We start from the raw sequence: 17,331 nt of genomic DNA on the forward strand, positions 1-17,331 counted from the left end.
ATTTTTTGGCCTGGGAACAGTGCCGATAACGCCGATGTTTTCAGTTGCTGCTCAAATGTTTGGTCTGGCCAAGGACTTTCTGAGCATCATGCTCTGCCAGGGAGGAGGGGAAGCTGGGAGGAAGCAGAGACAGGACAACTGACACAAACTAGCCAAAGAGGTATTCCATACCACAGCACGTCATGCCCAGGATGTAATGGAGAGTTACCCGGAAGGGCTAGGTGGGCTAGAGGGTTGTTCGAGATATCGGTCGGTGCTTGGCTAGGGGGAGTGGGGCAAGTTATTGGTCGGCTGGTGTTGAGGTGTTGTATTCTTTCCTCTTGTTATTTCCTTTATCATTAGTGTTATTGGTGGTGGCAGTAGCGATTTGTGTTATACCTCAGTTACTAAACTGTTCTTATCTCAACCCGTGGGAATTGCATTCTTTTCGATTCTCCTCTCCGTCCCTCTGGGAGTAGAGGGAGGGAAAGAAGCGGGGGAGTGACAGAACTAGCTGCGTGGCTGGGTTTAAACCACGACAGTTAGTGGACATTTAAACAAACTGTAGAAGTCCATAGGTCCTTATGGTAGGCACCCACAGTGGAGTGGCCAGTGTTGTTGCGAGATCACATTCTTTGTCCACTCTCACAGTGTCTTTGAAGTGTCATGTCAATCCAGAGAGGTTGTGGAGGACTTCACAAGTTGTGTGTGAGTTCTGACTTCAAGAAGTGAGAATATGGCAACTGCAGGCTGGTCAGTTGATCCCTGGGAAGATAATAAAGCAAATAACCCTAGAGACTAAACCAAAACATTATTAAAGACAAGATGGCTTTGGGAGTAGTCAGTTTGGATTTACGAAGGGACAGTCATGCTTAACCAACTTCAAAGCATTTTATAATGAAATGACCAGCTTGGTGGACAGGGGAAAAGTGGATATAGTTTATCTTCACTTCTGCAAGGCTTTCAGCAATGCCTATCATAATATCCTAGGAAACAAACTGATGAAGTATGGACTAGGTAAGCAGTGAGAGAGTGAGATAAGCAGAGAGAGAGACTAAAAGAATAGCGAGATGCTGGGCACAAAGTGTTGTGATTAGCAGCTCACCTAGTTTTGGCTGGAATAGAGTTTATTTTCTTCCTAGTAGCTGATACAGTGTGTACTTTAGTTTGAGAAGGATGCTGATAACACAACAGTGTTTTAGTTGTTGTTAAGTAATTCTTACCCTAATCAAGGACTGTTTAGTTTCTTGTGCTCTGCCAGTGAGGAGAGTCACAAGAAGCAGGGAGGGAGCAAAGACAGGACACCTGGCCCAAACTAGCCAAAGGGGTATTCCATGCCACAGTACATCATGCCCAGTATGTAAACTGAGGGGGCATTGGCCAGAAGGGACTGGTCTCTGCTTGGGGATGGGCTGGGTGTTGCTCAGCAGGTGGTGAGCAATTGTATTGTGCATCACTTTTTTCCCCCACCCACACCTTGAGTTTTAGTTTTCTCTCTCCCTCTTTTTCATTACTATTATATTTTACTTTATTTCAGTTACCAAGTCATTTTTATCTCATCCCACAAGTTCTACCTTTCTCCAATTCTCCACATTCCATGAGGGAGGAGTGAGAGAATGGTTGCATGTGGCTTAGTTGCTGGCTGTCTGATGTTAAACCTGGACAGTGGCATAAAGTTCAGCTGGAGGCTGGTCGCTAGTTCTCCGGGAGTTGATACTGGTGATGTTGTTTAGAACCTTCATTAGTGATCTGAAAGATGGAGGAGAGTATACCTTCAGCATCTTGGTGGATGATATAAAACTTGAGTGGCTGCTATGTCAGGTAGTGGTGGTGCCTTTCAGAGGGACCTCTGCAGGCTGGAGAAATGGGTCAACAGGAATCTCATGCAGCTCAGCAAAGGGAAGTGCCAGTATGAGGAGGAATAAGCCCAGGCACCAGTACATGCTGAGAGCTGATAACCTGGAAAACACCTTGACTAAAAAGGACATGGGAGTCCAGGAGGTCATTAATTTGACCATAAGCCGGCAGTGAGCCCTTGGGGCAAAGAAGGCCAATAGCACAGTGGGCTGCTTTATACTGAGAGTCACTAGCAAGTTGACTAAGATGCTTGGTGCTGGTGAGGCACTGGAGTGCTGTGTCTGGTCTTGGGTTCCCCAGTGCTAGAGAGACATGGGCTTACTGGACAAAGTCCAGTTCAGAACCACAAAAGAGTTCAGGAGGCTGCGCCATTGAGGAGCGATTGGGAGAGCAGTTGATGTCATCTGCCTGGACTTGTGCAAAGTGTTCGACACTGTCCCACACAACATCTTTGTCTCTAAATTGGGGAGATATCAATTTGAGGTATGGACCACTTGGTGGATAAAGAACTGGTTGGATGGCTGCGCACAAAGAGTTGTGATTAATGACTCAATGTCCGGCTGGAGACCAGTAATGAGTGGTGTCCCTCAGGGATCGGTGTTTAGGACCAGTCTTATTTAACATCTTTGTCTCTGACATGGACAGTGGGATTGAGTGCGCCCTCAGCAAGTTTGCTGATGACACCAAGCTGTGTGGTTCGGTTGATACGCTGGAGGGAAGGGGTGCCATCCAGAGGGACCTTGACACGCTTGTGAGGTGGGCTGATGCCAACCTTATGAAGTTCAACCATGCCAAGTGCAAGGTTCTATACCTGGGTCGGAGCAATCCCAGGCACAGCTACAGGCTGGGTGGAGAAGAGATTCAGCGCAGCCCTGCAGAGAAGGACTTGGGGATGCTGGTCGATGATAAAATGAACATGGGCTGGCAGTGTGCGCTCGCAGCCCAGAAAGCCAACTGTATCCTGGGCTGCATCAAAAGGAGCATGACCAGCAGGTCGAAGGAGGTGATCCTGCCCCTCTACTCTGCTCTTGTGAGACCTCACCTGGAGTATTGTGTGCAGTTCTGGTGTCCTCAACATCAAAAGGACATGGAACTGTTGGAACAAGTCCAGAGGAGGGCCACGAGGATGATGAGGGGACTGGAGCACCTCCCGTATGAAGGCAGGTGAGAAAGTTGGGGCTGTTGAGCCTGGAGAAGAGAAGGCTGTGTGGAGACCTTGTAGCAGCCTTCCAGTATGTGAAGAGGGGCTATAGGGATGCTGGGGCTGGATTCTTCATTAGAGACTGTAGTGTGGGACAAGGGGTTATGGGTTAAAACTTAAACAGGGGAGATTTAGATTGGATATAAGGAAGAAGTTCTTTCCTGTTAGGGTGGTGAGGCACTGGAATGGGTTGTGCTGGGAAGTTGTGAATGCTCCATTCCTGGCGGTGTTCAAGGCCAGGTTGGACAGAGCCTTGGGTGACACGGTTTAGTGTGAGGTGTCCCTGCCCATGGCAGGGGGTTTGGCACTAGATGATCTTGAGGTCCTTTCCAACCTGAACGATTCCATTCTATTCTATTCTAGTCAAGTCTATTCTATGACCGTTGGGCTCTGAGAAGGTTCAAGAGACATCTTGTATGTATGGATAAATATCTGATAGGGTGGAATAAAGAAGGTGGAGCAAGACTCTTCTCACTGATGCCCAGTGAAAGAACGAGAGGCAGTGGGTATAATACAAAATATTCCATTTAAATATAAGAAAGAAAAAAATCTGTTTAAGGTGAGGATGGTCAAACACTGACATGGGTTGCCCAGAGAAATTGTGGAGTCTTCGTCCTTGGAGACAAAACCTAACTGAACACATGCTCTGAGCAAACTACTGTAGTTGACCCTCCTTCTGTCAGGGGGTGTTGTACTAGTTCATTTTCAGAGGTCCCTTCCACCCTCAGCTGATGACCATTCTGTAAGAACTGCCTTTTTGTTTTCTAGGTTACCAGAAGTTTCTCTCCATGTAAAGACAGAGCTAATCTGTGGTTAAATTTCCCCTAAGAGAATGGGTATGCTAGGTAGGAGAGGATGTGTTTGGGCAATGGCTGGACTGCATGCTATGCTGCTGGTAAAGTGTTCTTGAAGGTCAAATTTTGGGGAATACTGGAGAAAATGTTTCTCAAGTGTGTGAGATAATCTGTTTTGATTGCCAAGGGTTAATTGTGTACTGCTTACATATGTAGAAGTACTTTTGCCTCCTGACTTTTTATAGCACATTGCATTAGTGCAAAGCTAGTGAAGTGTAATTTCCAATTTCTACACTATAGAGGGAAGTACTTTATCTTCAAAATATTGTTAGTAAGTAGCAATACCCAAAACTTGATATCTAAGAGTGAAAGTGAATACAGACTTTGGCATTTTGTGTACTGATAGAAAAAGTGCTCATATTCCTTTTCATGAGAGAGTATACTGAAAAAAACAGTTTTTAAAAGTGATTCTTGGTGTGTTTTCAATTGCATGTTTTTCTAAATTTCCCTCTATCTCTCTGATATTTTTCCTTTTTAATATTGCTTGTGATGTTTTAAGCTCAAGTGCCAGATCCTGACTGTGAGCTCGGATGCTAAAATGAAGCTGTGCTGATTGTGATTGGTCTGTGCCCTCCCTTCTCTTCCATACCTGTGCCTGGAGTTCAGTGAGGAGCAAATGCTCTGCATTAATCAAAGGCTGAAATTTCTTTAGTTTACATAAATGTTATAAAAAATGTTATTCCTACCATGCAAGGTGTTTATTCTTTTTTAAAGATACTTCAGCACTTCTCTAAAAGAAATACTGACTTGTTATTAACTTATTCCTCTACAGGGTGTGATAGGTGTACAATTGGTGCTTACCATGGTAATGGCTAGTGTCATACAGAAGATCATACCTCATTATTCTCTTGCTCGTTGGCTTCTCTGTAGTGGCAGGTAAGATAAGAAACAGTTGCTATATGGTGTGTGAATATGGTAATGCAATTATGCATTCAAGTAGTAACAATAAAACATACTAATTTAGGTGGTTTTCTTGAAAAATTATATTCTTTTTTTCTTCAAAAAAAAAGAAGTAAAAATTAACCTTTAATTTACTGCCATAGCATTATGACACCTGACTTAGAGGCTCAAGGTATAAAGACACTGTTGCTATAAAAGAGCAAACTTGTTTGTTGCTATTAATTGTGTTAGTCATTAAGTTAATTGTTGCCCAACTCTTCTGTTAGTAAAGGTACAAGCTACATATGTTAATATTAAAAAGCTGAGCTGAGTACAAGACACTGAAGAAGGATTTTTTTCACTGCATTGCCTCAGTGTTCTTGATAGTCCTGCTGATTAGTCTTGCATATAAAGAGTGCTTAGGTATTGATTAGAAACTAGCCAGCTACTACACTAATCTGGACTTTTTTTTACATACAGAGGGTAGATTGAGATTAGATTTTAGGACGAAGTTCTTCTCTGTGAGGGTGGTGAGGCCCTGGCACAGGTTGCCCAGAGAAGCTGTGGCTGCTCCATCGCTGGATCGGGCATCCTGGATCCCATCCCTGGACGGGGCTTCGAGCAACCTGGTCTAGTGGAAAGTGTCCCTGCCCATTGCAGGGGTTGGAACTGGATGAGGTTTGAGGTCCCTTCCAACCCAAACCGTTCTATGATTCTACGATTTATTAAAAATTCTATTATTTTACTATTTCATGGGATTAGTGTAAAATTCCATACACTCCTTCCTCATAACAATAGATCAAACAGACATAATGAGTTACAAGGGGAGCATTCCCTCTTTGGGTGTATCCATAATAACAAAAACCAGCAGCTGTTTTGAATATATATCAATATCTTCGGTATTAAAAGAATTGGAGACACTGCTTTTTCTGTTCTGGAAGAAAAAGAGACTTTGTATGATTAAAAGGTAGTGTGCTGTCTTTTGTAATTGTTAAAATTTTGTGAATATCAAATCTCTACTGCTGGATTTCTGAAGAAGTATCCTTGAATAATAATTTTCTTCATAGGAGTCTTAACTAGTCTTTTATAATTTTCCATTTCCTTTTTTCATCTCCATCTTGGCATTACCAACTTTTTTTTCTATTTTGTTTTCCCCACTTCATCACCCAAAGAGTTGCTATTGAAAAATGATGTAGATGTTGTTTAGATGCATGTTAGGTATCTCTGGTTAGGTATAGTGCAAAACATTAATTGTCAAGTGAGTAATATGAACAGGAATAAAACTTTAACTGTTGTGTGAAGTGTCATTGTTGACCATATCTGCAGGGTATTGATCACCTTTTTGGTATCCTCAAGAGACTATTACATTAATGAATATGAGACTGCATGCCACTTACTTTTGAGATGTGTTACTACGATGGTATTTTATCAGCAATTCTTCAAATGCAATTTTCTACTTTTTATGTCTTGTTTAAAGATTTATTTAAACTTTTATCTCAAAATTTAAGTATTCAATTGTTCTTTTTAAAGAATTGCTCAATATTATGTCTGTGTTCTTTGTTCTTCTGAAGTTTTCACTTTCTTTTCCTTGTGTCCTGGGTTCAGCAGTAGCAGTCATTTTTCTCTTTCTTAGAAGCTGTTGCAGTGCTGTGTTTTCGACTTCAGGCTGGGAACAACGTTGATAACACCAATGTTTTTAGTTGTTGCTAAGTAATGCTTACTCTGATCAAGGACTTTGAGTCTCTGCCAGGAAGGAGGGTAAACCAGGAGGGAGCAGAGGCAGGACACCTAAGCCGAAGTACCAAAGGGCTATTCCATACTACAGGGCATCATGCCCAGTATATAAACTGGGGAGAGTTACTGAGAAGGCCCAGATCTCTCTTCGGGTCAGGCTGGGTATTTGTCAGTTGGTGATGAGCAATTGTATTCTCTTCCCTTGTAATTTCCCTTATTATTATTGGTGGCAGCAGTAGTGGTTTGTGTTATACCTTAGTTACTGGACTGTTCTTATGTCAACCCGTGGGAGTTACATTCTTTTGATTCTCTTCCCCACCCCTCCTGGAGCAGGGAGGGGAGGAAGAAGGGAAGGAGTGAGTGAGCAGCTACGTGATTCTGAGTTACCAGCTGGGCCTAAACCATGACACCTTGTTCTAAGGCTTGCCATGTTCCAAAGATAGGGAGAAGTTTGCTTTTTAAATCATGAAATCCTAGAATGATTTAGGTGGAAAAGGACTTTAAGATCATCCAGTTCCAACCCCCCCTGCCACTGGCAGGGACACCTAACAGTAGACCATGTCACCCAAGGCTCTGTCCAACCTGGCCTTGAACACTGGCCAGGGATGGAGCATTTGCCACTTCCACTCTTCTGTTTCTTCTAAAAATACACTTTTCATCATCGTTTTCTTCTCTTACCTTTGCGCACCTGCAGATTGGTAAATACATAAAGCAGGATTTCTGCACTTGTTCTTAGGATTTTTGCTCCTATTGAAGTCAATAGGAGTCCTATGATTGCCTTTTCATGTTAGTAGCCTTGAAAATGTCATTGTGTTCTTTAGTATTCTGTTTATCTGGTAACTGTTTTAGTGCATTGTAATTTCAGTCATTGTGAATAATCTCCTGAATGCAAGAATTTTGTAAAGAGCCAGGAATAATTCTGTGTTCCAGGAATAAAAACAAGTAAGAAGCTTCACTGCAATAAGAATCTGAATTGTAATGGCAGAAAGAAAAACAGTTCTTTTCTTAGTTTAGCTGACAAACTTTCATGTCTAACTCATTTTGCTTAGTGCTGTCTTTTTTGCAGTGGTATTTTCTTTGACAGACCTGTGTGAGTAGGGCGCTAGGTGTTTTATGCACACGTAACTGTGTAGGTACAAGCAGAAACACTCTTAAGCAGTACAGCTTTTCCAGAAAAAGTTACCACCTGCTCCTCCTTTCCTTTGTTAGTATACTTTCAAGTAATTCTTTGGTTCCCCAAACCGGTTTTTAAGTAACTTCATTTAAGCATCTTTTTTCCAAAGGCTTGGGAGGCTTTTGTAAGCATTATAGTCTGAAGTGTCTATAGATAGCCATCGCTGAATGGGAGCAAGGATAAAAATGTTACCAAACAAGCCAGAAACTCTTTTAGTTGTCAGTTGGTTTTGAGATGCCTGTATGTACATTCAAAGCCTGTTAAAATGAAGCATAGACATTTCAAAATTTAAAAGAATTGTTAGAATAGATGGACATAAGATTATTCATTTACAGAATGAATAGCTATAATTTGTTGAAAACCAGCTTACTTAAATTTGTAAAGAAATACAAACCTTTTCAATCAATGCCATTTCAGAGCTTGAGTGGAATTTGAATATTCATGTTTGTTGAAGTAAATGAATTGGCAGCCTAAGTATCTGCTTTTTTAACTTTGCAATTTTAACTAATTACCTTTGCGATTTTAACTAATTTAACCTTTGTATTTTTAACTAATAAAGCCTTCTGTACCAAAATGCTGCTTTTAAGTTGCTCAGCTACTTCAGTTGTTCTGTTTTCAGGCCACTTCAGGAAGACAGGCGAAAATGGATGTTTTGTTTTGCAATCGTTAATGACCTTCATTCAAACTAACTGGGGCATATCTGTGCTGCTGTTGCTATTCAGACTAACTTGGATATGTCGCAGTGACAGAGTAATCAGTTGTGGGATCTATGTTTTAAACATATAAAAGCTGAAGTAGATATGAACTATTTTTCTTTTTTAGCTCTATGTTTTTGGAATTATTTGTTCAGATCTCTTGGGTTTGAGATTTTAAATGAAAGGTGTGTAGAGTTTATTAGCTAAAGATTTCCAAACCTGTTGTATCCTATTGTTGTAATTAGTGATCACTTGCAACATAATTCTGTAATGTAATTAAGAGCAAATTGTCATTTAAGTGTTTATAATGTATTAGTATCATAGAATCACAGACTGGTTTGTGTTGGAAGAGACCTTAAAGCTCATCCAGTTCCAACCCCCTGCCACAGGCAGGGACACCTTCCGCTAGACCACGCTGGTCTGAGCCGCTAGACCATGTTGCTCTGAGCGCCGTCCAACCCGGCCTCGAACGCTGCCAGGGATGCGGCAGCCGCAGCTTCTCTGGGCACCCTGTGCCAGTGCCTCACCGCCCTCACAGGGGAGAACTTCTGCCTGAGAGCTCATCTCTATCTCCCCTATTGTCAGGTTAAAAATGTGGCTGGTTAAAAATGGACTTGACTGTATTGGTGAGAAAATACCCTGAAAAATATGCTTATAGTGTGGCACTGCCAGGTACTATTCTTCCTCTCTTTTTGCAAGTCATTTGATAGTTCAGTAGAGAAGTCAGAGAATCAGAGGATGGTTTTGGCTGGAAAGGACGTTAAAGCTTGTCCAGTTCCAACCCCCTGCCACAGGCAGGGACCACCTTCCACTAAACCAGGTTGCTCCAAGATGTGTCCAAGTTGGCCTTGTATGTTACACAGTACAAGATTTTTTGTTGATTCTGCTGCATTAGGTACAATTTCTTTATAAGAAAAATTTTGAAAAATTAGCTTTCCAACACAGATGATGTTCATCACTGCAGAACGACTTTTGGTATTTTCAGTTGCCATGTTCAGATCTGGGAGATGATGAATAACAAAGCAGAAGACTTTTTCTGTTTCCCCCTACTTTCTCTGTGTTGCTTGAAAGCTAGGAAGAAGTTAGTATCTCTAATGTAGTTTGTCTTCTTGGAGGAGGTGTTTAGGAAAGGAGTGTTAATGTTATGATCTTCTCTGCCTAAGAGAACAGATTGGTGATGGTTATTTGATAATATCTACTCTGGACTCTGGAAAATTACTGTTGTTTTGAAAAGCATGATTATGCTTTGTAAGATAATTTAGAATATGCTTCTGACAGGTAATTGTAATGGTACAATGGTATGATTATCCGAGTGAACTGTTTTCCATATCAGTAAAACCTTGCTTGCTGTATTTGATGATAATGGTAAAATTTGGTGGTTTGGGAAGTGAAGGGTTTTCACTTAAATGGCAAAGTGGCAGAGCTTTCTTATTATGAATAAGCGTCTTACATACTGAAGAGAACTGAAATTTAGCTGTAGTTGTTCAGTTCAGGCAGGGTTGGTACTTGCACATAAGGGTATTTTGCTTAGGTACTGCAAATGACCAGTGGCTTAATGGGCATATAGATTGTGTGTTTAATAGGCATATAGATTGTGTGTTTATACATACATATATATATATATATATATATTTTAAACCATTAAAACCATTATATTGCAAATACTGCTATGGTTATACTTAAGATTTTATTTTTCTTTAGTTTAAGGTGGTATCAGCATCCTACTGAAGAAGAACTACGAATTCTTGCAGGGAAACAAAGAGGCAAGAGCAAAAAAGATAGGTAAATATTTGTTTTAAGCTTTTTCTTTTTTTTTTTTTTCCCCTCATTATGATCCATATAATAACTTTGCTAGCCAACTTTTGTCTTTCTGTGAGTTTAAACCTGTTAACTTACCTATAGCTGCCACACTTGCCACAGTTCTGTACCAATCTGTGTTCTTTCAGTTTAACAGAGAGTTGAAGATGCCCAAATTGTGCAGAACTGGATGACTTCCAGCCCACAAGATTGGTCTGTGAAACCTGCTAATTTGGTGGCAGTGAATTTTTTTAGTGAATATATTCATTTGTATGGAAACTGAGGAAAGCAAATCTTCTATAAGGTTGAAGCGCTTCATCTTGAAGCAAGAGAAGAAAGATTTGAGTATATTAGTTAAACAGGATTACTGTGAGCCACTGCTCTTACACAGCTGTGAAGAAGGTAAATGTGCTGCTAGGATGTATTAGGTGAGGTATTTCTTGTAGAAGAGATAGGGAAATAGTAATCCTCTTGGACGAGGCACTGGTGTAGAACTTTATCTGGATTACCATGTGCAGTTCTCATCACTCATGTTCAAGAAAAATGAGTTTGTACCTGAACAGGTTCACAGAGGGCTGCTAGGATCATCCAGGAAGCAGAAAATGTCTTACAAGAAGAAGCTAAAATAGCTTGGCTTGTTTAATGTAGCAAAAGACGACTGAGGGGGTGGGATAGCTGTCGGCCAGCTTAAGCTGGAAGGAGATTTCTGATGTTCAGGCACGAAGTTCTGGAACAGCCTTACCAGAAGTACCGCTGTGGCAATCTTGGGATGGTGGAGCTGGCTATGTAATGCAAGGTTTCTAAGCTGGCTGTGTTTAAAACAAACCAACCAACCTGACTTTTATTTTACATTTGTTGCAATATTCTTTCAAATTCAGAAACTCATCTAACAGTTACCTGTAGCAAGTTGAGGTGAAATAATTGTGAATAGCATTACAATTTATTAACTGTCCATTTAAGCAGTGATATTCATTCATATGTAAAATAACTTTAATTACAAAACTATAACTTTAAGTCCACCCATAGAATCCTTCACCAGAAAAACACAAGCACATTCCAAATAATAATTGTATGTTGCTCTTATTGCCTTTCCTCAGCCTAGCCAGTCTTTAGCCATCCAAAAGATGTGTGTTCTCACTTTCACCAGAGCAATTGCATGCTCTCAGCTGAGTGGAAGCGTGGCATGTTAATGTGTACTGACATACAAGTTTAAATTTCATAAGCTTTTAGAAATCTGCAAATTTAATAGGAACCTGTATCGCAAGTCACTTATATATGCATTAAGTACTTTTTTGGTTACTAAACTTACGCGTTTAATGTTTTAAATGCAGTGCTGTTTTCATGTTTGTGCAGGCAAATTTTGTTGGTGTGATTTCATTATTATAAGATAGATATAATCATCTCACTATATTAATATGTAACCAAGAGAGCACAGTTGTAATAGTTGGAAATAATTGTTTGTACTAGGATAAATTTTAATTGCAGGGGAGTAGAAAACTTCAAAGAAACCAAGACAGTAATGTGGAGGCTTAAGTGATGCTTTCTTTGCTGTGCTGTTTTAAGAACAAAATGAATGAAGCACTTACTTTTTAGTCAGTAAGTATACCTCTGTGTTCTCTAAAGAAGTGGCTGTTGTTGGAGAACCATAGTTTAAAGCAAGAATTGCTCCTGTTGTGTTGGTTTGGATACACTGTTGGATATATCTGATATCCAATTGGATATTGAGTTGATTTGGATGTACTATTTTAGGTTGCACAAAATGGAATGCAGCACTCCTTTAAGCCAAGGAGGTGTGAAACAGATAGTGTAAGAGAAATAAGGAGGCATCTCTTTGTTTTTTGTTTTTTTTTTTCCCCATGTCTTTTCAAGATATAATGCAAAATGTAGTACTTTCTCCTGTGTCTTACTTAAACACTTTTCCAATATGAGCTAACTAAAAGAGAAATTATGAAAGCAGATCCAAGGAACTTGCTTGAAAATTAGCCTTATAAACAGCTGTAATATGAACTTGTAGTCCAGTTTATTCAATGCGTATTACACTTCAGTATATTGTCCTGTAGGTTATAAGAGTGTGTGAATATTTGGCAGTTTTTCTATTTCTGAATTGTTTATGTTGTATTAAATCGTTAGACCAATGCAAAAGGTCCATAGCTACTATGAATTGCTTTGAATTAAAGCTGTATATGATCCTGGGTGTGTTCTGTGTCTCTTGGATTATGGGTCCCCTGGGATAATTAAAGTATAGGAACACCAAATTCTGTTAAGCTGAAATGGCTTCTGTTATCAAAATGCTCATCTCACTCAAGATGACGGTACATGCAGTAGGAAAGCCTCAAGAGCACAACTTGGGGCAGGGAAGCACACCAAAGCTTGTAGATATACTTCCAGTATAGAATTTGGGACTTCTTGTTCAGACTTCAGCACCTGAATTGTTTGAATACGCCTATCCTCAGTTTTCAGTTTGTCTATTGAAACTCTTGTGTTTTTGAAAATGCTCGGAATTAATAAAACCTGAAAAAAAAAATATGCTTTCTGCTTGTATCCTCATCTTGCACATTAATTGAGAGGACTTCATTCTGTATAAATAAATTAATAATTGACTGATTGAATTTCCTTTAATGCTTTTGCCCTAATAACTCATCTTTCCATGAAAAATCCACCTCTCCGTTTAAGGGTTTTAAGGTTTGTTTTTTTGATTTATTTTTTTTTTTTACTCTAAGAAAACATTTTCTGATCTGCTTTAATGATATTTTATTTTATTTTTAATAGTGATGAGGTAAGTTTTACCCTAGTTAGTAATGGTAATCTTTCAGCCCTATTTTGTGTAACTTGATCTTGTTCAGGCTCTTTTAAGAGCATCCTGTTTTCCTCAGTTTAAAGTCTAGTAATGTGTCTTATTTTAGGAAATTGCAGATTCTGGTGTTGGTATTGTTTCAGATCTCCAGATGAAAATGCACTTTCTTTTTTTCCAAATATGTAATCTTTTATGGTCTTTACACGTATCTGCTATGAAAAATGATTCCTTAAAGATCTGTTAGTTCTAACCAGCGATTTGGAAAATACAGTCATTTTATGTCTAAGACATACTTTTGTTTATACATACAAGTATTTCAAAGATGATTGAGATGGGCTGGAAAAGAGGAGCAATGGTGGCTCGAGTAAAGGCTTCCACACGTGGAACAGAAGTGTACATTTTACTAGTCTGGGAACTGTCTGAGGGAGGGATTTGCAACAGGTATGTATCCAGTGTGCAGAGGGTGGATAGGGAGTAGTAAACATGTTGTTTAGGGTGGCACTGAGTAATGTTAGTATAGTACATTTAAGGACTTCTCTATCTGGGACACACATTGTGGACCTTGGTGCCACAAGACACTACGGAGCTCAAAAAATCTCATACTGGTTCAGATTGAGATTAAGGAAATGCATGTCAGTTTTGAATGTCAGTTTCAGGTTTCAGAACATGCAGTCGCTGGCTCAGGTTATCCTCAAATTGCTTACTGCTGGAAGCCAGAAAGGGTTTACCAGTGTGAGGAGCAACTTTTAGTTGCCTCATTCCTTCTGTTTGAATAAGCAAGTAGCCACCTGTATGACAGGATGAAGTGAATCTGAGTGTCACTGTTTATCAAGCCCCAGTGTATCTCTGTTGTGCCCTGCAGAAATGGCTAAAACCTGGAACACAGCTTTAAACCCTGGTGCGGTATCATGATGTACTTATCATTGTCTTTTTTCCCGAAGAGAGCATGATGGATTATTTCTTTTCAAGATGTATTGGATCTCTGTATGATTGTAGTAACACTGTAATAAGCATAAATATATATTAATTTATTTTTATAAGCAGGGTATGAATTGCAACAACTTTGTGGTATTTCTACATGCATCGTTTTTGATTAGAAAGCTATCTTAAAATTGTCTTTGCTTGATGGCAAGTAGGATAGATCTCTGAAGCATCTATTGGCCAGTTTGTGTAATGTACTTGCTGAGCACCCTCTTGTGACAAAAAAGACTGATTTTTTTTTTTTTTTTTCTTAATTTGGGTTTTTTCCTTATCAGCTGTCCTCTGAGGTAGATTACTGTTTGTTGTTATTTCCAGTGAGCGTTCAATAAATTAACATTGCCAAATCTGTCTGTCTTTTCCACTTACTTTCAATCCAGAGACTTTAACACTCCTGTCTTTCAGCATCCTGGTCTAAACCTCAGTTAAAAAGTTTCAGTTTAGTTTTGATTTTCCTTTGGGCTGTCTGTATGGCGGGGTACATATATTATGCTCTGTAGGTGCGCTTGTGTCACAAATTTTTCAAGACTGTGAGAACTTACTACAACACCGTGTAGCTCCCTGAGCAGAATAAAATCAGTGGGCTGAAATTAATACAGGATCTTGTCCTGATACATGCTCAGGATGCAGCATATAGAAGCCATTTAAACCTACACCACAGCAGTCTGTCAGAGCCTTGCAAGGTAAAGCTAGGAGGCTTTGACGTACCTGTTTGTTTCTCAAGACTTGAACTTGAATTAGTGCTTTCATCTAGATAGAAAAGGATGTTTGCATTTATCAAAAAAGTGATCTGCACTTTTCTTAAATTTGGAATGTCTTTACGTATTGAAAGTTTGTCATATCCATGTATGTATTATCTATTAATTTATTTACTCTTTCAGAAAATATAATGGTCATATTGAAAGCAAACCCCTAACCATTCCAAAAGACATCGATCTTCATCTGGAAACAAAATCTGTGACTGAAAGGGACACTATTGGTAAGAATTAAGTGGATGCAGACAATAGTACATTATTTCAAATATATCCTGATTCTTTCTATCAAGTGTTTATTTATGGTGAATGTTGGAATATCTTTTGTTATAGACAATGAATGAATAAAAGTATAACTGATAATAAAGTTTAATGAGAAGGCAAGATTTGGGCTAAATCTCCTTTGTTCCATGGGTGACATCTTAGTAGCAGTTTTATGGAAAAGGATGGGGAGGTGAAATCCGGCATAAAGCACATCTCTTGCATTAGGAAGCCGGAACAATGTGAGACAACACTGTGGTCTGTTTGAAATAGAGATCATAGCTTTTTGCAAGATAATGAGAATCAGCAGATGTTGAAACATGTATTTTCTGCTCATCTAAAATAGGGAATGTGCTGTAGTATTGAAACGTAGACCTTTCAACCACACATCTGAAGCATTGAGGTAAAATGCTTAGAAATCACAAGTGGCACACCGTAAGCATTGAGCTAAAATGCTTAAAAATCTAATCTTACAGAAATAAGTAGAATTAAGTGTTTTGGAAGTTGCTATTTTTTGTATGGTAATTTTTGGTTTCTTAATCATAAACAGTCATTCTGTTACAGAAAATGTGTATGTGGATATGTATGTATGCGTGATGCATTTTCTTCCAGTCTACGTTTTTATATGCATTTGTTCTATGCATAAATACAGAAAGAAGTGTAGTCTTATGCAAAACATTTCTCAGCTTAAATTATTGGAAAGAGTGTAGAAAATACCTTTTTAACAGAAATGCAGAGTTTTTTAAAGCTGGCACATAAATAACTAATGCATTCACAGGTTTCAATTTATGTTATTTGCTTGATGAAATTACAGCATTTAACTCTCTCCCAGAATAGTTATGGGTACTGATACAGTGTAAGGTATACAAACTTTTGTTGACTCTAACCAGGTGGACATTTCAGAAAAAGTATAGGACTCGGAAATACCCGAGTTTGGCCAATTTCATATATTTGACGTCAGGTAACTTGTTGTCAACAGACAAATGCTCAGTATGTTTTGTGACTTGCTAACCATGTAGATGTAGGAAGAAGTCTTTGGGAGGGACAGGTCACAAATTGTGCTCTGTAGTTTTCCAGCACCTGTGGGAGCTTTCTCTTTGTAAATCGTACAGCCTGCATGCAACTGCAGTATTATCCCCAGAATTTTTACAGTGGATTTTACACAGTAATTTCTCCTGTAGTGCTGTACAGGAGATAGTAACAATATCTGGAAGAACAGGCCATCAGTATCTTAGAGATTTTTTTTTTTAAACAAAAAGAGGAAGCAATTATATGTAATATTTTAAAGGATTGCCAGTGAGCTTTTAGTCTTTTAACAGAGTAAAAAAACTCTTATCTGGGATTGCAGGTAATCTCAGCTGGAGAATCATTTTCTGTTATGATGTTGACATCTAAATAAAGTATGCTTTTTGCCTTTAGGATGTTAATGTGTAAAAGCTGAGATAATAAAAAAGTAAAATCTTGTAGCCTTATAAGTCTGAGCAGTAACCAGATACCAAGTAACAGAAGTGAAGTTCACTGTTGAGTGGAAAAAATGTGGCTTTTTTGTGGTTGTTGGTCTCGGGTGGTCTGCCTAGACCTGAGTCAATTGAAGGCGTTTTGTAATTGTCAGTCCATCCTATATATGTCAGTAACTGCTATAAAATAATTGCACAAATAATAATGCTTGTAAACTTGTATTTTTCAGCCTTGCATTATTTTCCGGAATATCAGTGGTTAGTGGATTTCACTGTTGCAGCTACAGTTGTGTATGTGGTGACAGAAGCCTATTACAGCATTGTGAAGCCCTCACAAGAAATGAATATCAGCGTAGTGTGGTGTCTGCTTGTTCTGGCTTTTGCAGTGTATCCTTTTCTGTGTTCTTAAATGACTCTATCTGATCCAAATAGTCCTTTTCATCCTACACTTCATATAAAGGTCTGTATTGTTGGTTGGCAGGATACACATATATACAGCGTTTGGAAAAAGGAGTGCGTAAGCTAATGCTGTGGTTGGGTAATGTATATGCTGGAATCAAGAGCTTGTTAGCGTTAATACCAAACCATTTATGGAACATGAAATATGTGAACTTACATGTAGTGCTTATCTGTAGTATGGAGTGGTTCTAAACTAATATTGTTTTGCACAGTTTGGCATTCAGAAATAGATTTCTGTACAGAGTATTTACAACTTTTGGAGAAATGTGCAATTTATTGCCATTTATTGCAGACTTTAAGTTTGCAGTCTATTTAATCTGATATTTCCTGAACAAAGTAGTGTAGTAATTCGTATACTAATTTATGGCAAAGGGATGTACATGAATTCATAATTTTGAAGGATATTCAAGACACTCTTACGAAGTTTACAGAAAATAAAACGTAGACAGCTGTAGGAACA

At 39.0% G+C, this 17,331-nt stretch overlaps 1 protein-coding gene across 1 annotated transcript in view; it reads left to right on the forward strand.

The window, feature by feature from the left end:
* TMEM161B (transmembrane protein 161B) overlaps nucleotides 1-17,331 on the forward strand; it is a 52,182-nt gene that overhangs the window by 11,374 nt on the left and 23,477 nt on the right. The window contains exons 2-5 of the mRNA XM_065661986.1: nucleotides 4,664-4,767; nucleotides 10,075-10,155; nucleotides 14,824-14,921; nucleotides 16,643-16,799. Of these exons, the coding sequence (XP_065518058.1) occupies nucleotides 4,664-4,767; nucleotides 10,075-10,155; nucleotides 14,824-14,921; nucleotides 16,643-16,799 (440 nt within the window). The remainder of the gene's footprint in view (nucleotides 1-4,663; nucleotides 4,768-10,074; nucleotides 10,156-14,823; nucleotides 14,922-16,642; nucleotides 16,800-17,331) is intronic.

The sequence above is a fragment of the Lathamus discolor genome, chromosome Z (genome assembly GCF_037157495.1).
Source record: "Lathamus discolor isolate bLatDis1 chromosome Z, bLatDis1.hap1, whole genome shotgun sequence".
In the NCBI taxonomy this organism is placed as follows: domain Eukaryota; kingdom Metazoa; phylum Chordata; class Aves; order Psittaciformes; family Psittacidae; genus Lathamus; species Lathamus discolor.